Source organism: Sinohyriopsis cumingii, chromosome 2 (genome assembly GCF_028554795.1).
Source record: "Sinohyriopsis cumingii isolate HCF-2022 chromosome 2, ASM2855479v2, whole genome shotgun sequence".
NCBI classification, from domain to species: Eukaryota; Metazoa; Mollusca; class Bivalvia; order Unionida; family Unionidae; genus Sinohyriopsis; species Sinohyriopsis cumingii.
Genome location: NC_142962.1, coordinates 12,484,643 through 12,507,395, shown reverse-complemented (window position 1 = coordinate 12,507,395; position 22,753 = coordinate 12,484,643). Strand labels below are relative to the sequence as shown.

The 22,753-nt window shown below is 34.7% G+C and overlaps 1 protein-coding gene across 1 annotated transcript in view; it reads right to left on the bottom strand.

Annotated features, from left to right (window-relative positions):
- The window catches only part of LOC149804345 (tRNA pseudouridine synthase Pus10-like), a 56,660-nt gene that overhangs the window by 13,688 nt on the left and 20,219 nt on the right, over nucleotides 1-22,753 (bottom strand). Inside the window, exons 9-14 of the mRNA XM_089939160.1 lie at nucleotides 14,644-14,717; nucleotides 13,140-13,222; nucleotides 12,634-12,759; nucleotides 10,281-10,337; nucleotides 5,465-5,541; nucleotides 173-228 (exon numbers count right to left, since the gene is read on the bottom strand). Of these exons, the coding sequence (XP_089795286.1) occupies nucleotides 173-228; nucleotides 5,465-5,541; nucleotides 10,281-10,337; nucleotides 12,634-12,759; nucleotides 13,140-13,222; nucleotides 14,644-14,717 (473 nt within the window). The remainder of the gene's footprint in view (nucleotides 1-172; nucleotides 229-5,464; nucleotides 5,542-10,280; nucleotides 10,338-12,633; nucleotides 12,760-13,139; nucleotides 13,223-14,643; nucleotides 14,718-22,753) is intronic.

The following is a 22,753-nucleotide window of genomic DNA, read 5'->3' as shown; positions in this document are numbered from 1 at the left end:
TGAAACAAAACTTAAAGTCACATTATAATAGATATCTGCAAACAATTCCTTATTGATTAGACTGAATTCAAATACTTCAGGAGCAATCTTGGAGACAGTCATGTCCGAAATATCTAATTAGGAAGTTTAAAATTCTTGTTCTTTTCAAAGATATAAAATTTTTTTTACTCACTTGCTAACCATTTGCAGGTCACGAACTTTAATATCCTCTGTAGAATCATTGATTTTCTGAAAGATAAATATTACATGATCACCTGCTGATACAATATTGAAAGGCAGCAATAGAGTGGAAAGAAAAGAGAGTTATCAATGAAAGGATAGCAAAGTTCTATAAATTTGCAGTGCAGTAGTAGTGTGGAAATAGAGTAACCAGTGACAGGTTGGCTGAGTTATATAAATATTTTCCCTCCCCATGATGAGCAGCGAATGTCTCCAAAAAATATTCTAGACAGAAATAGGACATGGAATGGAATATGTTTGATGAAAAACGTTAATTTTAACCCAGTCTTACTAACACTGATACAAAAAAGAAGCAGTCACTAAGCAAGGAATTTCTTTCTCTTTTTTTGTAACTGATTTTGTTTATTTATGTCTGATACACTATGTCATAACCAAGGAAGCCACCACATAATTTCAAAGCAAGTTTTTGCTTCAGGTTTCCTTATTTTCCATGTATCCTAAATAGGACTGTGGCTAAAGTATTTGGCAAATTGCAAGTAATCTGCATGTTTTAATCTTATCACCAAAGACTAACTGGTTTATTCAAAAATTCATGAACAGTGACAATTTCTGAAGATTGCAAAGGAAATAGACAACTATCTGACAGAACTGCTAGATGATGGAATAGAGGCAATTGTAGATGAACTTTCCAGTAAACAGTACAAACTGACATGCTGCAACCAAAGGCTGGTCCTCTCGTGGTTGTTGGATGTTATTCTAGAACTAGAAAGAACACTCTTGAACTTAATAGTATGGGGAGAAAACCATAAGCATAGTTCATAAGCATAGAGCTGCCAATGAAAACTGACTGGACATCACAGACTTATTGATCAAACACCAAAGATGGTGAGAACGATTCCACCTTTCCTCCCCACTATGTCAATCATTACTACACTATTATCTTTGATGAGGTCTTCTTGTACGCCATGTCACAGTTCAAGTGGATCCTTGACTTCATCAAAGCATGCCTATTATTCTTGGAAATGATGATCCATCCCAAAATGAGCTTGTCTCACAGACCCTTGATGTCAACTTCAACAAGCAAAATGATGATATCCTTGTGCAGATCTTCCCACAGCATCTTCACCTTCATATCTCCAAGCCATACTCTGAGGAAGCACACACTGGAATGGAGGCCCTTTAAGATGAACTGCAGAGATGACAAAGTCTTAGAGTCAGCCATGTACCATAGATTGAAGACAATGCCACGAGTCAGGCTGCAGCAGTTGGAAGCTGAAGTCTCTGTCCCCCGCCCCCCCGATAGTGTTTACTAAAGACAGCATGCATCATGTAAACTCATGGTCACAATATTCAGCAACAGGGACTACAAACAGATTAATAGCAGCAGGTAAGGGACCAAATTGGTCAGCTGGACCTATGCCCAGGTATATAAAAAAAAAACATGAGAAAGATAAGCTCAGATGCTGAGTATGTCATGCAGGAGGTGACTAAGTCTCATGTTACCATTCAAGCGTGTGATGGTGTGGACCAAATGCTTACAAGAAACAGCACTCCCAAATTCCTCTGTAGATCATGGTGTCACAAAGACCATACAGGACTGTCAACAACAACAAACTCTTCATCCATGATACCAGTATTTCCTCATGACATTCACATGCTGCCACACTCTGAATATAGTGATTGTCATGCACAATGACCCCATATACCTCTTCCACCATACTACTCACAAGGACACTCAAGGGCTGCTGATGACATGAAAGTGCTTGTCATTCAGACACAAAAATAACTGGAGAAAAGCAGACAGCAGAAACCGCAGGAATGACAAGTATACATGGACTGGTCTAGTCAGAATGTGGTTGCCCAGAGCTATAAATGTGCCACCTGTCCAGAGCCACCAGACAAGGACTGGAGCATCAACTACATTGCTAATGCTCTCACATATATTCTTAACAACTGATAGATTACCTACAAGGCTACCAATACCAGTGTAAACCATCCCATGGCAAAATACAGTCATGGCAGCACAAGCATGGGTGAAGAGGACACCGGCTTTGACATAGACAACATATATGATTATCAGGGAGATGATGCAGGCATGTTGTTTTGTTTTTTTTATAATTGTATGGTTGGTGTCTAATGATGGCAAGCTGTCATTCAAAGCAATTGTAAATGCCAATCTAGTAGTGACATGCACATTGTTGCTGGTGAGGTTTGGAAATCTGAGAATAGGCTGCTGGTTCATGCTGACATTTTAATTTTGAAGTTCTTTTAAGATACTGGTCAATAATTAACATTCATGTATGAATTTCAATGAGCAATCTCGTCACTTGGAAACTGGTATTGCGTCATTGGTTAAATATATTGAGGGGTACCTCTGCAATTGTTTTAAAATTAAACTAAGCTCAGGGATTATCGACTCATAAAAACCCTCCAGTACAATATTTTTCACCATGATAGAACTGACTAAGTTACGCTATATTTTATTCATTTAGTTCAAAGAAATGGAAGCATTGATTTTATTGTTACAGAGCTTTTCTGTAATTGTGACTTATTCAAAATTCCATCACACAAAACTTGTGGCTGTTATTTATACTAATTCATTCAGAGAAAAAAAAACATTAAGGCAACAATGACTTCATTTCTGTTTTCAACTTAGAGAAACATGAAGTTTTTTGCACCATTTGGAAAATGAAACTACTCCATGGACCTCAAAAATAACCATCTCTATAGATTGTACACTGAAGGCATATACTCAGAGATCGCAAGAGCAGAGGTGTATTCATCAATTAATCAAAATTCCACACCTGAATGTAGAGAGATTGTGAAATTGTTAGAAATCACATTAGTAGTTAGCCATTTTTCAGCAGATGTGTGTGATTTGGATTTTTAACTGATTTTTTGGGGCCCCGAGTGGCCGAGTTGTCTAAAGCGCTCACTGTTCCGGATCACTGCCATCTCACCTCTGTCTGCGTATGTTCGAGTCCAAGGCTCAGCTAGCGTGGGTACGTGGGAAAGCCTGCCAGTAGCTTCTCGTGGGTCGGTGATTCTTTCCTGGGTTTTCCAGGGTTCTTCCTCCACCAGTTATACTGGCCGCCATATATGGCCTATCTTGTGCTGAAAAATGGCGTTAAACCCTACAACAACAACAACAACAGATTTTTTTATAAAAATTGTCATGTCACTATGGTGTCTGCAGTGTGGCAGTTCATACTGATGTCTAGCATTGGGGCATCATGCTGCAGACATGTAGCTTCATGTCCCACCCAGTCACATTATCCTGACACCAGGCTGACCAGTCTCAAAAATTAGGTCACCTGGTTTCCTTAGGGGAAAACCAATCACCTGAAATCAAATCCCATCAGATTTGTCAACAAGATTTCTTCTCCACTTCCAAAGTCAAAAGGCCACAATAACATGTTTACTCCAATTAAACATAAAACCCATTATGCTGAAGCTATGTAATGTGTTTAAAAATGACCCTTACAATCTATAATCATAAGAATTAACACACATAATATTGATATACATTATAAAGATTGATGTGTGGAAAAAAAATATGTTCAGATAGAAATGACACATCTCTGGTAGTAAATACAAAACTGAAAAAAGCTGCAAATCAGTCATTAATATTGATGACTGGACCAATGGTCCACAGCCTCCTGTGACCTGATAGAAGACAGAATATAACTGTTGGTTATGTTGATTAATCTGGTTCGAAATTTATGCTCTTCCCTCTTCAATGCAGTTAAAAATGGAGCTGGTGCTATATTTTGTGTTGCTGTTGAAGCAAAATTCTTGTGGGACTACCGCTAGCTTACTCTGCTTAAAAAAGCAGCATTACTACACTTGGAATTCTTAGTAAGCTATGTCTTGTCTGTCAGAGAGACAAAAATGACAGAATTGTCAGAATGGACCTTTTCCCAGTGCACTCATGCATATAATATGATTTTTATGTAACAGGTGAACAAAAATGTGTTGTCAAAGTCATCTAATTTTACATTTTCACTTGATTTTTTAAAGTAAATTTAAAAGAATGATAGCTCTTCACATGCCATCACCTTCATACAATATGGCCTGCAGAACAGCTACAAGCTTTGATGCATAAATTCCAAACCAACTATAAAAAAGGCTGCCACAGTCAAAGTCACCAAAGGCATCAATTAGAAAGCATTCCGTGCACATTTTAAACAGAATACAACAATTCTACATAAAATATTTTGTGATGCACCTCTACACTCAGTGCAATGGAACTATACGAAGAAGCACACAGGGTGCAATGGATAATTATATTCAGCAGAAAAAAAAACTAAATGCAGAGCTGAGTCTGTGTTTACAGGTGAACCAAGGTCAAACAGTTCTTCTTTCATAAAAATAATCTTGCGCATGATGAAAGCAACATAGTACTAAATCGAAGGCAATAACTCTAGTTTATGCTTGCAAACAAAATACCACAGAGATGTTGGTGTGCAGCCTTTCTCTGAAAAATCAAACTATGATTTCATATTCGGAAACTTGCTACTTTTTAGAATGCACTGATTAACAGCAACATTGAAAGAAGAAAATTTTGTATGTGCCTTAAATGCATGTCTAAAGATTACCAAGTCACTGTAAGAACAAATGTTTAATGACAGTCTAAAACTGAAAACGCCCATTTTGCATCAGTCTGATGTGGTAGAGTAGGGTGGGAAAGTGTCTCAGCCAGCCATTCAATGTGTGTCTTTCCCTTTTGTCCACTGCTACATACATTTTTGGCTACCCTTACCTCCTCCATACAATGGATACCACTGTGCTTTCCAGGAACAACCTGTAAAAACTTGGATCTTGCAATGCTGAAACAAATGGGATTTGAATGGTGGAAATGTTTGACACCATGTATGAATGTAAGAATGGATGGATGGATGGATGCATGTATGTATGTATATATGTATAGGATTAAACAGCATGTCAGTGCGATGCTGGATATATGCAGAGAAGTAAAGGTATGTTAGGAAAATGTAAAGATAAATAGCTGCACAAAAGAAATTTGAAAAATAAACCATTACAAATAAATGTAAACATATAGTACAACAGGACAATTTATAGAAGGTAAACTGGCTGAATCTATGAACAAAAAGGTATATAAAAATAAAAGCTAATGGTAAAATAGATGAACTCTTTAAAATAATGGGTCAAAAGTTGTACATATATCACATTCTCTACAAAAATCTAAGATTTCAATGAACTTGCAAACATGATGGCTATTTTGGTTGTAGTATACCATCAACCCAAAGGTATGCAGACTTACTCTTTGTAGATTTGTTAGATCGTGCTTACTGAACTTTACTTTGTGTGGATTTATCAGCTCTACAATGAAAGGGCGACCTGCAAAAAGATATATACACACATGGAAAGACAACATCTGCCATAAAAGTATAAGCTAATTATATAATTAAGTATAATTTTTCAGCATAAAGGTAATACAAATCCAGGTCTTTTCATGGTCAGTGTTCACACAAACAGAGATACTGTTTGCATGCGATGACTAAAAGGTTGATTTGATTTTGCAGACTAACATGTGAAAGGCGAGATCAGTTTTCCAGCAGTCAACAGTATTAGAAGTTATAGATCTTCTACATCAATAGCCGCATTCAAAAGAAACTTTGTATAACATTACAATATGTGTAAATTATGTACACTGGTTGGCTAATATTACAATGTGTAAATTATGTACACTGGTTGGCTAATATTACAATATGTGTAAATCAAGTACCATGATTTGTTAATATTACAATATGTGTAAATTATGTACCCTGATTTGCTCATATTACAATACATGTAAATTATGTACACTGATTGGCTAATATTACAATATGTGTAAATTATGTACACTGATTTGCTAATATTACAATATGTGTAAATTAAGTACCATGATTTGCTAACATTACAATATGTGTAAATTATGTACCCTGATTGGCTAATATTACAATGTGTAAATTATGTGCCCTGATTGGCTAATATTACAATATGTGTAAATTATGTACCCTGATTTGCTAATATTACAATATGTGTAAATTATGTACCATGTTTTGCTAATATTACAATATGTGTAAATTATGTACACTGATTGGCTAATATTACAATGTGTAAATTATGTGCCCTGATTTGCTAATATTACAATGTGTGTAAATTTTGTACCCCGATTTGCTAACATTACAATATGTGTAAATTATGTACACCAATTTGCTAATATTACAATGTGTGTAAATTATGTACCCTGATTTGCTAATATTACAATGTGTGTAAATTATGTACCCTGATTTGCTAATATTACAATATGTGTAAATTTATTTGCCCTGATTTGCTAATATTACAATATGTGTAAATTATGTACACCAATTTGCTGATATTACAATATGTGTAAATTATGTACCATGATTTGCTTATATTATAATATGTGTAAATTATGTACCATGATTTGCTAATATTACAATATGTGTAAATTATGTACACTGATTGACTAATATTACAATATGTGTAAATTATGTACCATGTTTTGCTAATATTACAATATGTGTAAATTATGTACTCTGATTGGCTAATATTACAATGTGTAAATTATGTACCATGATTTGCTAATATTATAATGTGTGTAAATTATGTACACTGATTTGCTAATATTACAATATGTGTAAATTATGTACACTGGCTAATATTACAATATGTGTAAACTATGTACACTGATTGGCTAATATTACAATGTGTAAATTATGTGCCCTGATTTGCTAATATTACAATATGTGTAAATTATGTACCCTGATTTGCTAATATTACAATATGATTGAATTATGTACACTGATTGGCTAATATTACAATGTGTAAATTATGTGCCCTGATTTGCTAATATTACAATGTGTGTAAATTATGTACCCTGATTTGCTAATATTACAATGTGTGTAAATTATGTACCCTGATTTGCTAATATTACAATATGTGTAAATTTCCTTGCCCAGATTTGCTAATATTACAATGTGTAATGTATGTGCCCTGATTTGCTAATATTACAATATGTGTAAATTTATTTGCCCTGATTTGCTAATATTACAATATGTGTAAATTATGTACAATGATTTGCTAATATTACAATATATGTAAATTATGTACACTGATTTGCTAATATTACAATATGTAAATTATGTACCCTGATTGGCTAATATTACAATATGTGTAAATTATGTACAATAATATGCTAATATTACATCATGCCCAAATTATGTACCATGATTTGTTAATACATGTATTACAATATGTGTAAATTATGTATCCTGATTTGCTAATATTACAATATGTGTAAATTATGTACAATAATATGCTAATATTACATCATGCCCAAATTAAGTACCATGATTTGTTAATATTACAATATGTGTAAATTATGTACCATGATTTGCTAATATTACAATATGTAAATTATGTACAATAATATGCTAATATTACATCATGCTCAAAGTATGTACCATGATTTGTTAATACATGTATCACAATATGCGTAAATTATATACCTTGATTTGCTAATATTACAGTATGTATAAATTATTTACAATAATATGCTAATATTACATCAAGCCCAAATTATGTATCATGAATTGTTAATATTACATCTTAATTATGTAACATGATTTGCTAGTTGTTCTTGTCTCTCCTGCACAGAATTATTTTCAAACCTTAATATTTACAATTCCACATGGAATATATGATACAAAATTACCATCCATGCTGGGGCAAAGACAGGTGATAATGATGTAGGGACTGTAAGAGTCATTTTCGGCCCATACTCAGATCCAGATAAAACTTATGTAGGCAAAATATGCCCCTCTCTGCTCCTTAAATATGTATTTAATGTTTATCCAGGACTACTTTTAATAAAGGAAATTAACAATTAAATTGTCTATAGTTTTCTTCTCCTTTGTGGAACCTATATGCCTAACAGTCAATGAAAAGACTTGATGTTTGTTTTGAGACATTGTATAAATGATCTATATATTTCCATTTGGTTCAGTTGATCAACTCCGACACATTTTTGTTTTTATTTAAAACGCTTTGCACATGTATATGTTTAGCACTGACCTTCTGTCATATCCTTGCCAGAACTTCTCCAGAAAGACAATTTATGTATTTGTTGATATTATTTTCACAAAATATGTTGTGAATACACTTAAACTGCGACTCTGCACATTAATAATAATCTAATATCAATACTGTGCACAAAGAAGAATTAAAAAAGTACAAAATATCAACAAAGAAAGTTGTTTTGATTGTGCATAATTCAGGGGAAATTTATATTCTTTTAATTAAAAATTCTAACAAATATTCTTTATGATGATGACTGATCCCAAATTTTAATATATTTCTTAAAATTTTATAGACAGAGAGAGAGTGCAATACTGTCAAGATGATGAGTGCTGTTTTTTTATATTATATATCAAATGGGTTTCTGGAATGGATGGAATGAGAAAAGAAAAATGACATAAGGATATATTAATCCAAATGTTCCATTTGCAGCTTACCCAGAATTCAACATAACCATTAACATCTTTACTGCAGCTTACCCAAATAAAATTCAACATTACCATCAACATCTTTACTGCAGCCTACCCAATTAGAATTCAACATTACCATCAACATCTTTACTGCAGCTTACCCAATTAGAATTCAACATTACCATCAACATCTCTACTGCAGCTTACCCAAATAAAATTCAACATTACCATCAACATCTTTACTGCAGCTTACCCAAATAAAATTCAACATTACCATCAACATCTTTACTGCAGCTTACCCAATTAAAATTCAACATTACCATCAAGATCTTTACTGCAGCTTACCCAATTAGAATTCAACATTACCATCAACATCTTTACTGCAGCTAACCCAATTAGAGTTTAACATTACCATCAACATCTCTACTGCAGCTTACCCAATTAGAATTCAACATTACCATCAACAGCTTCACTGCAGCTTACCCAATTAAAATTCAACATTACCATCAAGATCTTTACTGCGGCTTACCCAATTAGAATTCAACATTACCATCAACATCTTTACTGCAGCTTACCCAATTAGAATTCAACATTACCATCAACATCTCTACTGCAGCTTACCCAAATAAAATTCAACGTTACCATCAACATCTTTACTGCAGCTTACCCAATTAGAATTCAACATTACCATTAACATTTCTACTGCAGGTTACCCAAATAAAATTCAACATTACCATCAACATCTTTACTACAGCTTACCCAAATAAAATTCAGCATTATCTCATCAGTTGTTTTAATAACATGATACTTATACCTTGCACTCCTGTATCTTACCATCAACATCTTCACTGCCGCTTACTCAGTCAGAATTGAACATTATCTCATCATATAATCATGAATCAAAATTGTCAAGATGGACACTGGCTGCCATACTGGATGTCCAAGTGGCACGCTTTTCATTTAAAACCAAATAAACATCATAAAAGGTCTTCTGGTGAGAAACCCTGGTCATTACCATGTTCAGTTCAGAAGAAGTAGCAATAACAAAATTTTCAAGATTGCTGTAGTGGTGACCAGTGTGACATCATATTAAGTCTTCTAGTGAAAACCCCATGTTCATCTGACCATCCATTCTGGAGATGTAACAATAACAAGATTTTCAAGAAGCCACTGTGGTGGCAATATTGGATGTTTTAAACAGCACCATTTGCAAATAGGACCAATTAGATCTAGCAATGAATGTGTGTTAAGTTTCATAGCAATCTTCAAAGTAATTTACAAGTAGTAGTGATAACAAAACTTGTTTTAATGGCTGGACAGATGACAGACTATAGGCCCTTCCATAAACTCTTCAGGTCTTTGACCAGTAGAGAAAAAAAAGGGGAGGGGGGCACCAAGTGGGTCATTGATCTGTACATCTGCTAGTGATCACAATAATATATACTTAGTTTTTTGTCAATCTAGCAAAAATTAAAGGACTAGTTGTGTTCATAATATCAACAGATGAATGATGGATGTATGGATGAACATGAGAATTGTTATATACTGCCTCTATTGGAGGTATATCACCACTAACCAACTTACCTGATCCCAACATCCTGACATCTACATCTTCTCTGCCTGATGAGGAAAATCTGTGCTCTGCAAGGTAATACATAAATGTTGTCTTTTATTTGTTTGAAGAAACATCTCAGGGACTAATATTGAGTTTGAACTGGTGTTATAACATAAATAATTCTCATTATTGTGCACACTATGCCTGGTCCTAAAGTTCAAGGTAAGATCACATTGTTGATTGCATCAGGCCACATATATTCCATTCAGCATATCTTAGTGTAATTCCAATATATTCCATTCATTCCATACCAGTGTCATTTAAATAAACTCCATTCAGCATATCTTAGTGTAATTCCAATATATTCCATTCATCCCATACCAGTGTCATTTAAATAAACTCCATTCAGCCCATCTTAGTGTAATTCAGCCAATCCTAGTGTAATTATAATATACTTCATTCAGCCCATCCTGGTGTAATTCAAATATACCACACTCAGTCTATCCTACATCTTTGCTAGCCAAGGTTCCGATATGACAACCCTATCTATACATGACTGAGACAAGGGAAGCACACAACTTGAATGGACTGATAAATAAGAAATTTTCATCTGCCGGTCTGTGTTTGTACAAATACCTTTCACTCAAATACATCTGTAATGTCATACTTTAATGTTAAATTTACAAGGTATCCTTTTAAAATCAATCGGCTCCACCATTTCCGACTGATGTACAATGCAACAGTGTTATTTGGCATTACATACTAAGGGCGGTAACTCCTGAAATCCAATAACTGTCGCTAGGACAAAGCATTAAAATATCTGTTCAGTCTGCCAATGTGTAGATAGGGTTATCTTATCAGAACTTTGGCTAGCGAAGATGGATTATCAATATGTAATTCAGATAGATTCCATTCAGCCCATCCTAGTTAGCCCATCCAAGTGTAATTCAAGTATACTCCATTCATCCCATCTTAGTGAAATTCAAATATACACCTTTCAGCTCATCCCTTATGAAATTCAAACATATTCCATTCAGCCCATCCTGGTGTTAATTCAAATATACTCAATTCAGTCCATCCTTCTGCAATTCAAATATACTCCATTCAGGCCATCCTAATGTAATTCAAGTATACTCCATTCAGGCCATCCTAATGTAATTCAAGTATACTCCATTCAGGCCATCCTAATGTAATTCAAATATACTCCATTCAGGCCATCCTAATGTAATTCAAGTATACTCCATTCAGGCCATCCTAATGTAATTCAAGTATACTCCATTCAGGCCATCCTAATGTAATTCAAGTATACTCCATTCAGGCCATCCTAATGTAATTCAAATATACTCCATTCAGGCCATCCTAATGTAATTCAAGTATACTCCATTCAGCCCATCCTGGTGTTAATTCAAATATACTCAATTCAGTCCATCCTTCTGCAATTCAAATATACTCCATTCAGCCCATCCTAATGTAATTCAAGTATACTCCATTCAGCCCATCCTGGTGTTAATTCAAATATACTCAATTCAGTCCATCCTTCTGCAATTCAAATATACTCCATTCAGGCCATCCTAATGTAATTCAAGTATACTCCATTCATCCCATCTTAGTGAAATTCAAATATACACCTTTCAGCTCATCCCTTATGAAATTCAAGTATACTCCATTCAGCCCATCCTGGTGTTAATTCAAATATACTCAATTCAGTCCATCCTTCTGCAATTCAAGTATACTCCATTCAGGCCATCCTAATGTAATTCAAGTATACTCCATTCAACCCATCCTAGTGAAATTTAGATATACCTCATTAAGCCCATCAATGTGTAATTCAATATATATGTACTCAGCCTATATAATTTATGTCTTATCATGAAAAGATAAAAAGTGTGGCACCATCAATTACACAATGATCACCATTATCCCCTAGAATGATACAGGTGAAGGAAAAGTTTAAACACAGACCTCAGAGTTCAAATGAAGTGCTCTGTCACATGTTATCCATTCCCTTAAAAAGGAAGGATCATTATTTTTTTAGTTTTGTTTAAAAAACCTCTGTTTTACTGACACGGAATGCAGGCATAAAATCTACAAACACCCATTAGATTTATCAAAGAAGTCATGCTCAGCACACTAAGACTGACTCTTGTCTGCCACATTAGGATTCTGCTCCATGACGCAAACCCAACATGCAACACTGACCCATGTTAGATATGAATAGGGCTAAGAACCATAAGCAAAACAACAACTACAACAACAGACCTAATAAATCTCTGACAAACAAAAATGTCTTTCTTGCAAGAACTGTCTACATCCTGTGATGCTTCAGTAACAGGCATGGAAAAAAAATTTCTGACATGTCTGGTTTTAAGTGCATGTGCTTACCATCTGGTTTAAATAGCTGGTCAATTGGTGTACAGATCAGCTCCTCCACTGATGTCTCTCCCTTCCTTCCTCCATCTACAACCCAAGGTGTCTGGCTGAGTATCCGGCTGTATTTGTTATAACGTCCTGAAATGTGAGAGGAGAAATCTCCAAAATTCACACACTAAACAGATTACAATATGTTTCAAATTTCCAAATTTAAAACATCAAAAAGTATAAATTTTCACTGAAGAAAAGGCAAAGATGAAGTGTGTGCATGTGTGTGTGTCTGTTTGACAGCTTTCTATGCATGTACTCCAACATTTACCAATAATTGCAATATAAAAGAATACAATAAATACCCAGTTGGAACAAAAAGGTCTTCAACTGAATTCTTACTTTTATTCCATACCAATGAGATCTTGGAACAGAAATTACAAGAACACAATGGAGATCTTTATTTGTCAGGTCTGATTAATGCATGCGTGCAACTGAGGGAATGCTGGATGGTAGGAGTAGAGACTCACCTGCAACATATAATGCATCATGACATATACTGATATTGCAGGTGCAGGTTTTGGCTGGCACAGGAGGTGGACACTGAAACTTGCTGAAAGTAATTAATATTAATAAAATTGTTAATCTTTCTTACTATCTATATTTGTCTTCTATGTTTTATTCTGTATGCATTATTATCATGATAGTCATCATCAGACAGAAATAAACCTGTAATCTATTTCATGGTACTATTTCAAATAACAATGAAAAAAACATTCACATATGAACTGGTGAAAAAACTAAAAACGGGTCACAATGATGTAGTTTTATATGGTCGTGTTACTCTTCTTGAGATCCATTTACCAATGTATTTTGGGCATTGTTGAGATACATGTAAATGTACCAATTTTTATGAGTGTTGGTGAAATAGATTCCTAGATATTAAAGGCATAAGTTGATAATAAATTGGAAGCTGAAAATAAAAAAGTGACTGAAGCATGAAAATTAAGACAAAGTGACATAATTTCTGCATGAGTTATTCTTTTTGAGATGCATCCAGTTTCGTGTTGCTGACATAGAATCAGAGATAATGTGGATGTAATAAATAAATGGCTGTAAATATGAAAATAATTTTATGTATTAAAATTGGGTTGCAGTGACTTAGTTTTTATTTGGCAGAGTTAATGAGATGCATTCACATAAAAAAATTTAAAAGTGGTGAAACAAGGATGATGATGCTAAAGGAGGAGCAAATAAATGAGCAAACAAATGAAAGAGTGTGTGAGTTTTGGGATTTTTAATGTAGCTTAACAATCTGAGTCCTACTGCTATGATATCTGCAGTGTGGCAGTTTATAGTGATGCTGTCTAGCATGAGGGCATCATGCAATGGACACGTAGCATCATGTCCCTGCCTGTCACATTATCCTGACACCAGGCCGACCAGTACTAACATGAACCTTTTAATCCTGAGTGCCAAGCAAGGCAACTGCTAGTACCATTTATACAAGTCTTTGGTATGACTTGGCTGGGGTTTGAACCTGCAACCTCCCACATCTGATGTGGATTCTTAAACCACTTAGGCCACCAAAGCGGTTGTACAAATGAAAGAACACACATATCAACAAATACACAAACATATAATGTACTACGTTACCTCCCAACTCCGTTGGCAAGAAGATAATGAAAGTTAACTCTCACGTACAGGTTACCTTCATCTAAGCATTCTCCTGTATTAACAGCAATATTTAATTTATTCTGCAGCAAAATGACAGAAAAATATAATCTCCTCTAAGCAGCTACCTGTCTTAAGAGGCCACATCTTTAAGAAAAGACTGCTATAATTAAGTTTTTGTTATACTCATCTATACAAAGTTAACTATATTTTCTTCCATTTTCAAAGAACAAGTCTGTAATAATAAATATGTATTGATTCAACATACACAGGAGAGTACTCTGATGCAAATACTATAACATTCATCACCTGTATTCTGTATGCATCACACTTTCCAACATAGTCTCAAACAAGTCTTACCTTCGAAACACATTATCAGGTATTGTAGTTAATACTTTATTAACATTGGCTCTTGTAAAAGTTTCCCAGCCAAACTGAAAAAAAAAAAGGAAAAGCACATCATGTATTACTATTTCAATCTGCAATATCAGGTTCCAGATACTACCTTAGTGTTCATTTGATGTTCCTGAGTGCATGAAATATTAAAAGCAATCAAACACCTGAAATGTTTAATGCTAGGAGTTCTAGAAAACTTCTGTCTTTGACTTTTTTGTTTTCAGATGTAAGATGATGATGATGTAACTTTGGACTGCATCTCTTTATTGTCCTTATTTGTATTATAAAATGGTAAATAACCTTTGTCAACACTGTCATTTTATATTAAACGACATGCAGTTATATTACCAAGTTCTTCACAGGTGTTATATTATTCAAATGTCTTGATGACATCATATTTGTCTAGCCTGCAAAGCACTTGTTGATGACCCTGTGAGAATTTGTTTGTTTTCTTTACTATCAGCATCCTACCATAGAAGAACTTCCTTGTCAAAATATTTTTAACTCATTGTGACGTACTTATCATGTTATAATTGTTCTGTTTTGTCTTTTTAGCTGGGTCCATTTCCCACTAACTACTGAATGGACATTCATAAACTGTGACTTCTACATGCATCTCAAACAAAACTATATAATATAAATGCATTACAGATAAAGTGAATCAGTGTGAATAGCATTTTACCCGAGTGAAGTATTACATTTTCAACGTCTATGTTTATTTTTAAGTCACCACTGCCTAATGAGACTGAACATGATTTTTTAAAGAAACCCTCAAAGTACAATACTGCAAAAGCCACACCTACAGTATGTGACCACAGATGTATCTTTACAAGGTTTAAGCATGCAATCCTGAATATAGATACAGTATTGAGGTTTAAGCTACACTATTCTAAGCAGGCAGTGACTACAGATGCATCTTTATGAGGTTTGTGTCAAGCTACGTTAAGAAGGTAGTGACTGTAGGTATATCTTTAAGAGGCCTGTGTCAAGCTATGTTAAGTAGGTAGTGAATACAGATATATCTTTATGAGACTTGTGTCAAGCTATCTTAAGTAGGTAGTTACTATAGATATATCTTTATGAGGTTTGTGTCAAGCTACCCTAAGTAGGTAGTTACTATAGATACATCTTTATGAGGTTTATGTGTGATTAGTATTAGGATTTTTTAATGTAGCTTTATAAAAAAATCAGTCATATCTCTACGATGTCTGCAATACTAACCTCTTAATCCTGAGCACACAGCAAGGCAGCTGTTAGTACCATTTTTGTAAGTCTTTGGCATGACTCGACCAGGGTTCAAACCCACTACCTCCCGCTTCTAAGGCAGAGGCTCTAAGCACTAGGCCACTGGAGCGATCATGAGGTTTATGCCATGCTATCCTAAGTAGGCAGTGACTATAAATATATCTTTATGAGGTTTATGCCATGCTATCCTAGGTTGGTGGTCTTTATGAGGTTGAAATCAAGCTCATTTAAATAGATGGTAACAACAGATGTAACTTTATGAGGTTTAATCCATGCTGTTCTCAGTAGGCATAACTACAGGTGCATCTTTATGCTCAAGCCATGCTATCCCTGGTAAGTAGTGACTAAAGATGCATCTTTATGCTTAAGCCATGCAATCCCAGGTAAGTAGTGATTACAGGTGAATCTTTATGCTTAAGCCATGCAATCCCAGGTAAGTAGTGACTACAGGTGAATCATTATGCTTAAGCCATGCAATCCCAGGTAAGTAGTGACTACAGGTGAATCTTTATGCTTAAGCCATGCAATCCCAGGTAAGTAGTGACTAAAGATCAATCTTTATAATGTTCAAGTCATGCTATTCTAAGTAAGCAGTGACTATAGATGAATCTTTATGTTCAAGCCATGCTATCCCAGGTAAGTAGTGACTAAAGATCAATCTTTATAATGTTCAAGTCATGCTATTCTAAGTAAGCAGTGACTATAGATGGATCTTTATGTTCAAGCCATGCTATCCCAGGTAAGTAGTGACTATAGATGCATCTTTATAATGTTCAAGTCATGCTATTCTAAGTAAGCAGTGACTATAGATGCATCTTTATAATGTTCAAGTCATGCTATTCTAAGTAAGCAGTGACTATAGATGAATCGTTATGTTCAAGTCATGCTACCCTAAATAAGCAGTGACTATAGATGAATCTGTATGTACAAGCCATGCAATCGTAAGTAAGTTGTGACTATAGAGGAATCTTTATGTTCAAGTCATGCTATCCTAAGTAAGTAGTGACTATAGATGAATCTTTATGTATAAGCCATGCTATCCTAAGTAAGCAGGGACTACAGATGAATCCTAAGTAAGCAGTGACTAAACATGCATCTTGATATTCACCATTTTCATTTAGGACCAACTAGACATCAGAAGAATTCTACTAGTAAAAGCTGACTTTCAGTTCATGAAGAGTTGCAATATCATGATTTTCAAAATGGCTGCCATGGTGGTCATATGGGAAGTCAGATCAGAACCATTTTCATTTAGGATGCACTTGGCACAATAATAATCTTTTTTAGTATTATGGTATGTCAATCCATTCAGTAGTAATAAGATTTTAAAGATATGGACAGTTGAGCTGTAGCATTTCTATTTCAGATGAACTTTACCTTGGGATGAATCTGCTTGAAAAGTTTTATTGCAGTCCTCCAAGTAGATTAGAAGGAGTAGCAAAAGCAAATATTGTGCAGATGGATGGATGATGGACAATAGACAATATAGAATCTTTTGGTCTATGACCCAAAGTCAGAAAAATACTTTATCTATGTTAAATGTTTAACAAACATTACAGGAAATCGTGTTTTGCAAAATTTATAGGAATGCATGATGCTGTTACTACAGTAAAACCTGTCATGAGCGACCTCTGCTATGAGCGACCACCTGTCATTTCCGACCACAATCGTGATGCACGGATCGATTTTACTATATAAACGCTCTGTTATGAACGACCACCTGCTGAACGCGACCAGCGACCGCGATTTCTTGGCAAAATATGCATTTTGACACTGCTATGAACGACCGCATCGCCAAAAAATCAAAACAGATTGACACCACTGATCTTAACTTAATCCTTTGTAAACACTAGAGCTCGGGATAAATGTAGTATGCAAACAAAGTGCACATTAAATAATACTATAGTTGAACAACCATATATCGGGATAAACACCTCTAACCATCATTTAATCCTTTGTAACAAAGACTGCATAAATAGCAAAGATTGCTCTAATAAAGTATTTAAAAATAATTTGTCTTGCTACAGTACCAGTTTTGTGAAATTTACAACTCCAGCGTACGGTGTCATTTGTAAACTGCAGTAAACCAGACTAAAGTACATGTCACTAACCGCCATTGTAGTGCCGAAGTCATGTGAATAGCCAGTAAGAGTAACATCAAAGGGAGTAATGATGGATATACGCAGTCAATTTAGAGGTTTGTATTTTTTCTTTATCTGTATGAAAACTCACAAAACGCCGGTAGTCCTTATGTCCAAGTGAGAAATCGTTTGAAAGGGCTTCAGTGTTGGTTTGAGTACGTCGTTTGCTTTCCAGTTAATCCATAATGCCTGGAGGGTGAATGAGCTCATTGTCTTTAATACTAGTAAGTGAGAATCATTTCCGGATTTTTTTAAAATTATTTTTTATTTCTTTTGTTAGTGTTTCACCAAGCCACAATCTGTTTACGTGGGTGCAGATGGTCGGAACATTTGTTTATCGAGCTATAACACTGTTGATTTAAACTTCGTCTCAGAATAAATGTACAGTATTATTTCCTGATGAGTTAATTATGTCTTTTGGTTTCATTCATTGGTACATAATATATATTTATTCCACAATTCCCCATAACCTGATCAAAACCGATAGTCTTTATAACGTCAACACTAATAACAACGGCAGAATCTCCGCTGAAAAAAAGAAAAATTTTAACACTGGAAGAAAGGATTAATGTCATTGAAAGAAATGAAAAAGGCGAGACCACTCGCAAAATAGCAGTCAGCTTAAGCGTCGGTAAAACGCAAGTTCAAAATGTAATCAAAGACAAGAAGTCCATTAGAAACGAATGGCAGAAAGGTGCACAAGCACAGAGGAAATATGCCACGGCACAACGGACAGTTTACGGAGATCTGAACGAGCGAGTATGGGAGTGGTTTTGTGTCGCAAGGAGTAAAAACATACCAGTAAGTGGGAAAGTTGATTCATGAAAGGGCAATAATTGAGATACATGTTCAGACCAAATAGCTGAGTAAAACATGTAAACAAAGAAGTATAATGGATTTCTTTAAAAAAAACAAGTGAATAAGTGTATAAAATAAGATATATACATCATATCTAACTGTTAATTTTTTGTATATATTAATGTGATGTTGAAATATAAATTTTATTCTCGTTTGATAGATGTATATCTTTATTATATAAAGATATTTTGAGAGGAATGCATGCATTATTTAACAAGATTCATGAATAAAGGATATGATACATGTACAGTGAGTATGGGTATTATTTATTTTTCAACAATGCTAACTATTGACCCTGAAAACCAGTCCATTTTCACACACCTCTTATGAGAGACCACCTGTCTTGAGAGACCGCTTTTGGTTGGCAGAAGGGGCGGTCTCTCATAACAGGTTTTACTGTATTAACACGGTTGTGTTCTCTATGATCACAGACATGGTTATGGTTGTGTCCCCTATGATCACAGACATGGTTATGGTTGTGTTCTCTATGATCACAGACATGGTTATGGTTGTGTTCCCTATGATCACAGACATGGTTATGGTTGTGTTCTCTATGATCACAGACATGGTTATGGTTGTGTTCTCTATGATCACAGACATGGTTATGGTTGTGTTCCCTATGATCACAGACATGGTTATGGTTGTGTTCTCTATGATCACAGACATGGTTATGGTTGTGTTCCCTATGATCACAGACATGGTTATGGTTGTGTTCTCTATGATCACAGACATGGTTATGGTTGTGTTCTCTATGATCACAGACATGGTTATGGTTGTGTTCTCTATGATCACAGACATGGTTATGGTTGTGTTCTCTATGATCACAGACATGGTTATGGTTGTGTTCCCTATGATCACAGACATGGTTATGGTTGTGTTCTCTATGATCACAGACATGGTTATGGTTGTGTTCTCTATGATCACAGACATGGTTATGGTTGTGTTCTCTATGATCACAGACATGGTTATGGTTGTGTTCTCTATGATCACAGACATGGTTATGGTTGTGTTCTCTATGATCACAGACATGGTTATGGTTGTGTTCTCTATGATCACAGACATGGTTATGGTTGTGTTCTCTATGATCACAGACATGGTTATGGTTGTGTTCTCTATGATCACAGACATGGTTATGGTTGTGTTCTCTATGATCACAGACATGGTTATGGTTGTGTTCTCTATGATCACAGACATGGTTATGGTTGTGTTCCCTATGATCACAGACATGGTTATGGTTGTGTTCTCTATGATCACAGACATGGTTATGGTTGTGTTCTCTATGATCACAGACATGGTTATGGTTGTGTTCCCTATGATCACAGACATCTATGTTAAATGTTAAAAATAACAATATGAACTGAAATGTTTAAGAATTCCAACTTTAATTTACTAACAAGATTAAGGTTCTGAAAGTTGACCACTACTGTTTTAAGTTCATGGGCCACACTGCCTTCTAGTACAATCTGAAGCAGTGCTGTACTGAAGTATATGCTGTACTGAAGTATATGCTGTACTGAAGTATATGCTGTACTGAAGTATATGCTGTTCTACATGTAGAGATTGACATCATGGGTAGCACAATATCTCACCTCTACTTCACACAGGAAAGCTAAAAACAATTCTAGTGTAAAATAATTAAGTAACATATTTACCTACAGTAGCTAAATGATAACTTGATGCAATTCACATAGGAGTTTTTGAGGCAATAACATCTTTAAATAATAAACTGATGATATATATATATATATATATATATATATATATATATATATATATATATATATATATATATATATATATATATATATATAAACACACACATACATACACAAACAAGGTCAACGTAGATAAATTCATAAATTAACAAGATGAAATATAAACATGACCATAAGATTTTATCATTTAATAACATTTCTAATTATTCCTTTCTTCTGTTTCTTATTATTACAATGACAACATTCATCATAATCATCACTGTTACACATGGGAATAAAACCGCATTTTCCTGTAGCAAGTAACAGTGTGATCAGATTAGACTACTATGTTAGTTAACTGTGCCAAAAATTCATGGCCCATGTTTACAAACACAGAAGGAATTAATCAAACAACGTTATGTGATGCATGTTGGTTGAGGTAAACTCACAGAAAAGACCAAAATATAACTAATTTGCTGACAAATTTTATACACTGGATTTTTATACAGTCAAATCCGTGCATAATGGCAACGCAGGACCAGTCTTCATAGGCACATTTTTTAATACACAAAAGAAATCACGCAAGATGATTTGATGATATAATATAGAATAAGTGAAACATAGAATAAGTGAAACATAGAATAAGTGACATACAGAATAAGTGACACATATAATAAGTGACATATAGAATAAGTGACACATAGAACAAGTGACACATAGAATAAGTGACACACAGAATAAGTGACACATAGAATAATTGACACATAGAATAAGTGACACACAGAATAAGTGACATAGAATAAGTGACACACAGAATAAGTGACACTGAATAAGTGAAACATAGAATAAGTGACATATAGAATAAGTGACACATAGAATAAGTGACAGAAAGTGAGATTAGGTGCACCTGTTTAAATCAATTAACCAGGCAAGTTGATGTCTTTTCAAGTGCAGATGATTAACTACAATAAGAGACACAAAAAACCATTCATGCCAAACAATAACCAGTCACCATTCTCAGTCCACAATGGTCCATGGGACTGAAAAATACCTGTTGTATCATGCACAAGCAGAAAGTCACTATATGCAGGTAAACAATAGCGGAATTTGTGCAGGGCTAGAAAAATGGGAGTCTGTATGGGTAGGAGGTTGCTGTATAAAGGTGGTTGTCAAACCAGGTTGGACTGTATCAAGAATTCTCAATGACTTTACCATACTGTATTAAAGTAATGATGGACTTCAGTATGTTGATTAAAAACTTACTTTCTGGCAGGTTTATTAACACATTAACCCTTAGCGATGAGTTAACATGGCAGGAGGTAGCAGCCTACTGCCGAGCTCTGTAGCGTTATGGTCATGCATGATACATTAAAGTGGGTGGTATTATAGAAAGGTAGACAGATGTAGCTCTATAATGATACCAAATAATCTGGAATTTCTAGTTGCACCACAAAATACAGAGGGAAAAACATTATTTTTTGGACCCAATTTTTTTCTACCCAAATTTCAACCATGGTCGGAATCCGATTTTGTGTCAGGATTTTAGACTTTTTGGTCTCAGATCTAGGACAAACTGGTATGAACTGCAAACAGACAGATGAACCATTGCAAAAAGTAGGAAAAGATGGCCATTTGGAATAAAGAGTGGTCTCAATACCAAAATAATGGCTCCATTTAGCAAAAAAAAAAAAAGAAAAAAAAAAGAACTCTAACTTTTACCCTTCTGCTCATGTGCGCGCCAAACAACCAATGATAAACGATGTTTCTAAGACAACTAGGCAGTATGTTATTGAAAGATCACCTGGGATTTGGTATTTTCATATCTATTCAGAAATAGCTTTCAAAATGTGTTTCCTACTCGAATTTCAGACAAAAATGACAAAAACCTCCAGGGGTTAATGTGTTAATAGACAAGTTCCAGGATATGCTAAAGTAGTGATTCCTCCTTCTACAAGTCTACAAAACAGTGATATACACCTAAGAATTCTTTGTATCATGAATGCAGTCCATAACAAGAATTAAGGAACATGTATTGGGTCAATAAGTAAATCAAAGTAAGAAAGGAAATTCTTTTCATAAATTAAATGATGGAAAACTTGGGTTATTGTGTGGAAAACAGCATCTTCTTTTTCAGTA